Source organism: Mya arenaria, chromosome 9, assembly GCF_026914265.1.
Source record: "Mya arenaria isolate MELC-2E11 chromosome 9, ASM2691426v1".
Lineage (NCBI taxonomy): Eukaryota > Metazoa > Mollusca > Bivalvia > Myida > Myidae > Mya > Mya arenaria.
In genome coordinates, this window is record NC_069130.1 from 36,083,657 (window position 1) to 36,094,288 (window position 10,632).

Sequence of the window (10,632 nt, forward strand, 5' to 3'; positions counted from 1 at the left end):
TCAATAATGTGTTCGTTTGAACTTTAGTTTTCTGTTAACTGAAGTTTATTTTACCAGAAACTGTTGTGTTTATTTCATAATCTCTGATAATGCGAAAAAAAATCAATTATAGACAAAAAATTTACTTGTCGCTCTTTGTAGCCCTTTGAGTTTGGGGGTGGGTGTAATGAAACATAAATAACTTTTTTAATTCACGGTAAAAAACCTTCAAAATTTGGATAAAAGTCCCATAGTGTACCAGGATTATAACTATGTTGTCGGTTAAAGCTTTTAAAAAAGTGTGTATTACGCGGCTAATACCTTAAATAAGATTTACCACAAGTAAAACAAATGGTTAAATATACCAAAACGGACGCATAGATGTCGAAAACAAACGTTCTTATTAAGAATACCGAGTTTAATTTGAAATAGAAAGGTGCAGAAAGCACAGTATTTCTACCTTATGATACCAATAGTAGGTCACAATAAATCTTAAAGGACTCACCAATCATTTAATATTTTTGCGTATTCAGCTATTAAATCCACGGTTTCAATCGTGTTATAATATTTTTTTTCTAAAAATGCATTTATTAGTAAGTAGTTAACGATTTATCACTCAAAATATACTAATAGTTATTTATCTTTGTTTTACAAGTGTATGTATTGATTTTGAATAAGATTGTCGCTTTAAGCCATTTTAAAAATCGTTAGAATGTTCGTAGCTTTAAAATTTCAACCCCAACACAAAATGTCACGTAGGACATGATAGAATATGAACATAACAAAGTAAAGCAATAAAACCTTTCTTGCAAATGAAACATATTTAAGGCATGGTAATGTCGGAAGATGAGACTTCCTTCATAAATATGACAACGTTTTCAAATGTTTCTAATATGTGGTATTCTAGCTTATTGCAATATATAAACCTCTGACATGTTTTTATTAATGCAAATACTGTAGGCAAGGCATAAGCTTCCAGGTAAAATTATCAATATATATATATATATATATATATATATATATATATATATATATATATATATATATATATATATATATATATATATATATATATATATATATATAACAGATAGTTTGTGAAAAGTATCTTTGAGCCACAAGGTTTCCGACATATGGCTTGGGCACTATAATATGGCCCTTCAGTCCTTTGATAAACATTTGAATCCAATCGTGTTTCTTACAAGGTTATTGAGCATGTTCTTAATTTGTGATATTTGAAATGTATTCCATTTAGAATCCACGTTTTAAAGATCACACCATTGCGTGACATCGTGTGACATTGCTCTCTGATCTTTCCCATTTAAGCACAAAGTTTTGAGATAACGCACATTGCAGAGTGATTTAAATTAATAGCGAGATTGTGACAATTGCCATCAATCTTTGTGTAACTGGATTGTAAAAATGCCTTTTCAAATTATTTTAGTATTTTCCTTTATCATTTGTATTGACTCGACACAAGCGGACGCTGATCATCAAAAACGCGTTCTTCTTCACGGCAATGACGACCTTGCGGCAGCATTTCAATTACTGACCACCAAGGTCAACCAGTTGACCACTGAGGTCAATCAACTGACCAATCAGAACAACCAGCTTGCTGCAAAAATCGATCAAAAAGGAGGTTTTCTTATGAATTATTATACATTTCAATAATGATATTTTTAAAACTTTATTATGTAGCTACCTTCATGCAAACATGGTGCTTTACAACTTTTTAAACCGTTTTAAAATGCTTTCTTATGCTGATCCAACGAATTACAACAGTTTGCCGTTCAGATGAGTATCAATTAATCGCCAGGGATTTTACGCATCTTACTCTATTCACAACACTAGTACATAAACTATTTTTACGAGTGCAATTAAGTGTTAAATGTATTTGATGCCCGCTCGAATGTTCTATTCAAGGCTCGGTGTACACAAGATGGGGCAGAACCACGTGTCCAGCCAATGGAACCGATCTAGTTTACGCAGGTTTGCTTTGGTCAATGATTTTATATGTGTCCACATTGAATAATTGCCAACCTTTCGGAAATGCGGTGTCCCGAAAACAACAGACCTCTAATAGGACGCATTTTAAATTTTATCAGCTGAAAGCTTATTCTAATAAAATCAAATCCTGAAAGATTCAACCAATAACTACGAAGTGAACGTATACAACAATCATTACAAAAAGTACAGGCTACAAGTCACGGAGTACTTCGTAGTCATTGCGTCACGTCATTTACAGTTTTTCAAAATACCATCCTTCTGCACATACACACTTACTGTGGCGTTCAACCCATTGCTTGAATAACTGTCCGTACCACTCGTGCCACTGTTGTTCTCACAGCGAAGTAAAGGTCCTGTAGATCTTCGTTGCGATTACCCCGTATATCATTCTTTAGCCTCGAGAAGTTTGCAAAGTGGAAAGGGGCCAGGTCCGGGCTGTATGGTGCGTGACTGATCCTTTCGTTCCCCTTGGTTGGGGGAGGAGAAGATGGCTGTTTCCAAACAATAGAGGCTAGCTTTGTTTCTAGTCCGTATGGGCTAATGAGGGTTTCGCCCGTGGCATTTATTCGCTGAAAGAACCTGTTTCCCTCTCGTCCGTATCTACGGATGAACTCCTGGGAAGCCGTTACACGGAGCGCCTTTCCTCTGTAGAGAGCAGCCTGGGGACCCATCTGGCACTTTTATAAATTTAGATGTTCTTTCATGAATTATGAGCAACTGTCCTTTTTCGCTGAACGGAGTCGCCAATCTCCCTCACTGTCCTCCGCGGGTCTTCTTGTAACATGTCCCGCACTGAATTTACGTCAAATCCACATGCGACTGATGGCCTGCCGCTCCGTTTTAAATCGCACACATTTTCATGCCCGTCACTTGAACATGTTGGCTTTAATTTATGTAAGGCACGTATAAGTATTTGTAGGAGTAATCTCGTTGCGAACACAGTGTTTGATCACAGCGCGCTGCTCCGTGCGTGACGTGAACGTTGGAGTTTTTTCCGACATCTTGGAAAACCATGGTTACTTCCGCTGACCGCTACACACTTGTTTACATCTAGATGACGTCAATAATTTGCGCAGTGATGCAGCTGACCTCATACTATCTTCATATGTTTTAACGTGACGTTTTGGTGTCATTTTCAATGTGCTCCGTGAAGCGCTTCATGGGTTGTCTTGACAACCATTTCTTTCCTTAGTATGAGATTGTATCATTTTACTTTTCAAAGGGGAAACTCGTGAATGGTCGTATACACATCTATATATTGTTTTATTGAAATATAGACACATTCTCAATACTTTCCGGAATGTTTATTTTAATCCTTTCATTATTAAATTGTGTTCCATTTTGAGATATTTTTGGTCACCTAAAGTAACATTGAAATAAGAACAACTAAACGTTTTGCAGCTTTTTGAAGTAAATTTAATAACCAATCGATTGGCTTCTAACGGCCGAGGATGCAGAATGCATCGATACACCGATATGCCCCTAAGTTGACACTAAAACATACTGCTTAATTTGGAAATGGAATCCAGAATATATATTAGAATAAATAAGGAATAAAACACTCAAATTTAATTTGAAATTAGCTTCTCTGGCCATTTCTTAAATTCATCAGTTGTAACAAACGTGTAGACGAAATTTAATGTGAAGGTCTGAAATGGTAGTTATGTGGGAAATCATGTGTTTTCGAGGCATCATTAAGACAAAGTAACATATTTCCTGGTTAGAATAGCTATTTATTATACAAACAAGGCATATTCATTTTATTATGAATCATCCGTCATAATTCAGAACAATGACACAATTTTAGGTAAATTAAAGCATTTTTCGTCACATCATTAAGTATATAAAGTGTTCACCATAATCAATTGACAAATATTTCTAAAAGACATTTTGTTTAATTTAAACGCATAATGAACAAATTCATTCATGTAGTTTTCTTCGTTGAAATTGCAGGGTAGAAAGTCGACCGGACGGCATGAGTGTGATTTAAGAGATGTTTTTGGCATGCTATATTTGTTTTATTTGTATACAGTGTGTGTTTATGTCCGATAAAATAAGCACCACACATAATTAAAGTATGGTTTTGATAAATTAGAAAATCACAAAAAATACTGTTTATATGTCGCTTTATTTTCCCCATCAAATCATCAGCAATATAAACGTTCAGCGCATTTGATTTTTGTTACTTTTCAGGTTACACCGCTGGAAGCTCATGGGATCTACATGGAGCTGCTGATTATCTGTGTCTTACATCACAGCCAATTTGGGGAGTCTACAACGATGGCAGAAGTTCGGCTGGGATATATGGGACTGAGTACCAATTCCACGAGCAGGGCTTTACCCACCTAGGCGCGGAGTTTTTCGAGAAGGCCTTAGGCGATCACGATGCCCCGTGTGCTGTCTGTCGTACATCGCGCGAAACAACCCTCATGATCCCAGGAAGAAATCAATGCTATCCAGGATGGACGAAAGAATACGCCGGCTATCTAGTATCGGGTGAATATGCCGGCGCTCTATCCGTGACTAACTACGCTTGCCTTGATGCCAGTGCTGAAACCGAGAATTCTGATTATCCAGACAAGAATGGAAGACTGATGTACATCGTCGAATCAGTTTGTGGGTCTCTTCCCTGCCCGCCCTATGTACAGTATCGTGAAATCACGTGTGTCGTATGTAGCAAATAAAGTTCGAATCATGTATAATTTGTTGTTTATTATTAAACCGCTTACCAAATTATATCAAACTTAAATAATTATTTGGTCGCTTTTTTAATTAAAAATGTTATTCACAGAGTAGTAAGTAATGTTTTTCTTGCAATGGCTGGCTTTGACAAAAACACACCAGAGTATTTCTGCCTGGGATCATGACGGTAGGCCATCAGGATGTATTCCTAACCACACATTATGTTATGATCGTATACCTCCGTTGTTATTTGTCGAAACATATCAAGGTAGAGACCTCTTAATCTCTCTGTAGCATTGCCATATATTAATAGGTTCCGAGGCAGCACCGCCTGGATTATATAATATCCTGATGGCAACAAATGATACATACTATAATGGCATTTTTAAAACAGGACATAGTTAAAACTGATCCTTATGTAAAATATCAATAACGTGCTTGTTAACACATTTGATTCCTTCAATGGTATTATTGGTAAAAACTGTTGGCAAAAAATTTGTAAGAGTAAGACATTGTAGCTAATATACCAGACGAGGAAAACACCATTACATTTTTTTCTTTCTTTTCTAAGCCCAAAGTTTGATAATTTGTTTTCATTTTTCAAAAAGAAATTGAAATAAGGTACTTCCTTTTACAGGCTCGCTGTACAATACTTGTATTGCATCAGCATTTGTGTATACATGTATATGTATACAATCAGTTTTACTTGCTTGTTTCTTTTTAATAAAAACAAATATATGTGTTATGGGCTTTGCGAACATATTGGTATTGTAGCATATTCACCATGTTTTATGTCAATTCCTTGAGGTATGGTGAAGTTGCAGTTTTGCAAACGATAAATGGTGTAACTTCACAACAATTAAATCCATAAATATGAGCCTTGCTTCATGTATGACTTATTTTCACCAGTAACCTGTGTACATGTCCCTTTCTAAACTTAGAATATGCAAACACGTATCTGGAGGGCCACTTATGACAAGGTCGGCGGAATTAAAGATGTTTTGGTACAAATATTCAACACCATAAAATACAGGTCAAATTTGATTTTTTTATATGCCACCAATGTTTTACGAAATAACTACCCATTTTCAATAAAGATTATTGCCAAACAATTCGTGTCTTTATGATAACGTATGACAGGAACAATGGATTTTAAAAACAATCGTACAATTTTTAACACTTTAACGTACCGGTGAAGTTCGACTTAATTACAATGGACTTATGGCCCCTTTTCAAAGAAATAGATTACAATTCCTGTGTCCAAATTGGTTGTGGGGGTATCTGTCAATCATGTGACAGCTCTAGTGCTATTTTGTTATCCTATTGCCTTATCAATAACAATTAACAATACCTCTTAGTTGAAATAATAAGCAATGTAATTCACTTAAAAAGTGCCTGGATAAAAGTTGAACGAAGTCATGTTTACATCATAATATAGTAGTTACAGTAGCTACCGCTGGTTCGGGGGAGAGGGGCACCCATCACGTAACGCCTCAAAGAATCTCATATCGAATGTACTTTTAAGATATTGCACCTATACTAACGACACATTATAGGATTGTTGGCTATCATGTGCATTTGTGCACCAGCGAATTCGTTCACGTTTCACTTTGTCTACCAATAGTTATAGCCCTTGTAAAAACTTTGACTTTTTAAAAAAATTATTTCTGTTAGATAAAAAACTGCCTGTTTAAATAATGTCACATTTACCACCTAAACTATTGCACCATTTATGCGTCCAGCCGTCTGGGGTAATATCTTATTTCTGTGTTAGCTCTAGTTTATAATCATGTCTGTCATTTTTTCTCAACGAAACGGTGCAATAACATGTTGTACTTTAACTTTAACTTTAACCAAAAATAGCATAAAAAGCAGATAAAATGAAATGGCTTAAGTAATGATTAACCATAGCGAAGAACTGAGTCCACGCCATTCAGAACCCATCGTCCATTTTTATCGAAAACAACCTCGGATGTATGCCGGTACATCAGTAGAAGTAGTTCGTAATGTTTTGAAATATATCATTAATTAAAGGAAGTCTTTTAGAATGTTTTTATTTATATTAGTTTAAATATATTGCCAGTGAAGTGTATTATTGCAAACATAATTAAGATTTTCAAAAGTTAAGTCATTAAGTTTAACTGCTAAATTAAATTAATACGCGATATACTTGCAGCGGAAATAAACATACCGATTTCTGAGTATGTATATACCGTCCATATACATCCGAGTTTGTTTTCGCGAAACATGGCCGATGAATTCCGAATAAGTGTACGCATGTACGGTTAATGTTCTTATATTAACTCTAGTTGTTCTCATCAAGATCAAGCGGCGTGCATTGATCATCTACTCCTGTCTGAGATAAAACGAAAATATGTGTTAGGCTGAGGTGTCGTCTTGTGTGCGAATGATGTTCAGTATGTTTCTCTTATATCCCGCCAAACAATTGACGTTGTAAAGGTGTTGTAACAACGTCGGCAATGTTGGATAGAAATTGTATATTGGTCGAAATGGAAAGTTTTTAGACGTCAGAATTTGACGTTGAAATAACGTTGGAATCACGACGATGAAACATCGTCGGAGTTACGTCGTTGTAACAACGTCGTGATAACGACCGAAATCCATGTTTAAACATGCATACCATACAGGTAACAGGTAATTAGGAATTACCACATGATTTACCTACATTCATTAACAAACAATTAACTTGTGTAAACAGTTCGTCCTCCACCTCTTTGTCTGTCTGGAGCGTACTCCAAACAGGATCCACTTCATGTTCAGTAGCGGAAATCACAGTGAAACTTGCTAAAGTACATAAAAATGTTGTTAAATAAGATGATATTGACTTGAACTTGCTGTAAAAACAGTTTTGATATCAAATTCCACACAACAAAACTCTTGTACTTATTTCAGTGACTATAATTTGTGTTCAAAGCTATCGCGGATTAAATCATTTCCAGTGAATAATTGCTTTGTTTTACTTGAGCGGGCACCAGTGCTATTTTTATGAGAGGTGAATGCACAAGACTATACCTGGTACTCACTTTAATAATAACATGAAATGTTTACTGTCAAGAAGCTGATTTGACTTGGCAACTATTACCTTGAAAATTGCTTTTAGAAAGTCATGTTCTTCATTTTGTTTCTTCACGGTAAAGACAGGCATTACATCATCCGTCATAAATCTGTCAAAAAAGGGTACATATTAATATGAAGGTAATTAAGGTACCTCTTACTATTAAACCAACCAGTCATAATTACAAGTCTACATTTAATATATATATAGCCTATATATAGCCTATTCTATTAAACTGCAAAAGTTTCTTAAAATTTACTTGTGAAAAAGATGATGTTTTAAATCCGTTTAATAACACTATATACTTTGACTGGATGACAGTGAATTTAACAAGGAACAATAATAATGGTAAATAACAAAACTGCGCATGGGCCTTTCTGATCCTGACCAAAGATCAAAAATACCCGGAAAAGACTAATATTTAAGAGAACAATTAACATTGTTTTCTCACAAAAAAGTACAAATCGTCGTGATGCCAATTGAGGGCGAATCGGGACGAATTACATGTATGCTAAATTTTTATTTAAACAGCCTTGTAAAACAACAGGAAATTAGTGCTATAAACCGTTAAACATGCATTGTATCAACTTACCTTGTTGTATTATTTAAAATATGAACAGTCGAGTCTCTAGAGGAATAATTGACTCTTTCTCTCTCGTCAATATTCGTTTACCCACGTGAGCAATATGGCCAATCGAAATTGGTTCAAAATTGCGCGCGTTTATTTTAAGATAAGCAATTAAACATGCATTTTTTTCGGAATTATCTAAATGACATGATTAGAAGCTATCGATATCAGTTTTTCTGCTAATATTTGTTCAACAACATGAATTTTAACAACGAAAAATCAAAAGAAAGAAAAAAAGTATATAAACATGCGACACCATACTGAAATTCCAATTACATAAACCAGGGGCACAGACAAGGGAAGCAACTTGAATAATAAAATGATCGAGTTTTAGTATTTATTTGCAGCAGTATCACGATTTTTCGAGCAACTTCTTGTTACATCATGTGTATATCATGTATTAACTTGATAAAATACAACGTAATTACAAACAATAACCAAATCACAACGTCGGTTCGATGTCAAATTGTGACGTCGGACTGACATCGTGAATTCGACGTTAAATCAACGTTTTATTATAGGCCTATCAAATTCCTTTTCCATATCAAACAGTGAAAATACAGCACGCCGATTGTTAAATCCGTATCATGATACTTTCGTTTTCTGAAGCACGAAGCAGAGAACACTTCCAATCTATCTAGACAGTTACTTCAGTGAAATAGTTGTTTGACATTTCGAAGTACATAAATTGTTGCATTATCCATGTTTATTATCATAAATGTGAGCAGCTCGCCAATACAAAGAAGCAGGCGAATTCGATATAAATAGCGATTGACTCACGAACTTCCCTCAATTCTGCATATTACGATCGTCATAAAATCCCACGAATATTTACTTTGTTAAAAATGGCCGCGTTACGTTTACAGGAAATGACGATTAGTGTATACTCGTAAAATAAGTACCCCTTTTTGATGATTTATTTTGTGCTGTGACATTTAATAATTGTTTTCGTATTATTTGTTAATTTTGCTAAAACATAAAATATTTTGTTCTTATTTTGCTCAATAAAGTGAATTCTGTAACTTCTGACTTCGTTTCGCTGTAGTAGCCTCCCTTGACTTCATTACACAAAACTACGTGAACACATTTGAATTCATACACGCATTTGACAGATGGCGGTAAAAGTAATTCAAATTGAAACCAAAAAATAAAAAGGAATAATTAAGTAGGCGGTCTCGACGGATACGTGTTTACACATCGAACTCGACGTGATACAGGTCACCAAAAAAGCGTCCTATCATAATATCCCCTATGTGTTTAAGTCGCCGACGTCGCGACCTAAATCCAACCTATATCCGACATTGATCCAACGTTATTTGTTTGCTGGGATGTCAATTTGTAGATCGAAGCCGACAGACATACAGACCTTAGTACCCCAAATGAAATTCAGGTATCGTCAGATCTACTTTCTGACATGACATGTAAAAAGAATTAGTGCGCCGGGTTACAAAATGGTTTTAAATATAGATAATATTTTGAACAGAAGCCATCTCGCAGTTAAGTTCAAACATTTTGTTTGAATGAAAGGAAGTTATAATCTTTAAAGTGGAAATATTATTTGTATTTAGGAAATAATATGTAGACATAAATAGATAAAAGACACACGGTCATTAAAAGAGAGTTGTAGTTTTCACACATTACGGAAGTATAACTAAAGACAGGTAACGCATATATGCGTAGTGAAATTAAGTAAAAAATAAAAGCAGAAAAAGTAAATTATATATGGATAAAAAGTAGATACTTAAACTGCATATATATGTTGGTCAGCATGTGCAGCTTGTCTACTAATAGTTGACAGTTATAGTGAAAACTGAATTTTACCAAATAACTGATAAATCAAAACCCTGATACAATGAAATGGCTTACGTTATGATTAACCTGACCGAAGAACTCATTCTTTGTATTGCATTAAATGATTTAAGAAAAAAGAAACATCATTATACAAAAAGGCGTAAGTCTTATACCGTTATTACAAACCTTTAGACGCATTAAATGGGTATTTAATAACTTCTCCCCAACCCTCCGGCTACAGTGTTCATAGCTTGGTTTACAAACAACCCGATTTAGTTCAGAACAAAAGGTTATGGAGGATGTTTTTTCTTATTTAAAAGAGTCTGATGATATTATGTGGAAATTGTACGTTACCCAACTTTGCAATAAGCATGGCCGTGTCATTGTCTTATTACCCCTTTTCTTCAAATTGATTTATTTTAGCTTTCAATTGAAATACTTTATAAAAAATAACAGTGTACTAAGTGTA

The 10,632-nt window shown here is 34.8% G+C and overlaps 1 protein-coding gene across 1 annotated transcript; it reads left to right on the forward strand.

Annotated features, from left to right (window-relative positions):
- Positions 1–1,877: 1,877 nt before the first annotated feature.
- Positions 1,878–4,670, forward strand: LOC128245970 (uncharacterized; the record flags this gene model as incomplete). The annotated part of the gene is made up of 2 exons (XM_052964186.1): positions 1,878–1,968; positions 4,180–4,670. Coding segments are annotated over 2 exons (582 nt in total), but the record flags the coding sequence as incomplete, so codon positions are not given.
- Between the last annotated feature and the right edge of the window lie 5,962 nt (positions 4,671–10,632).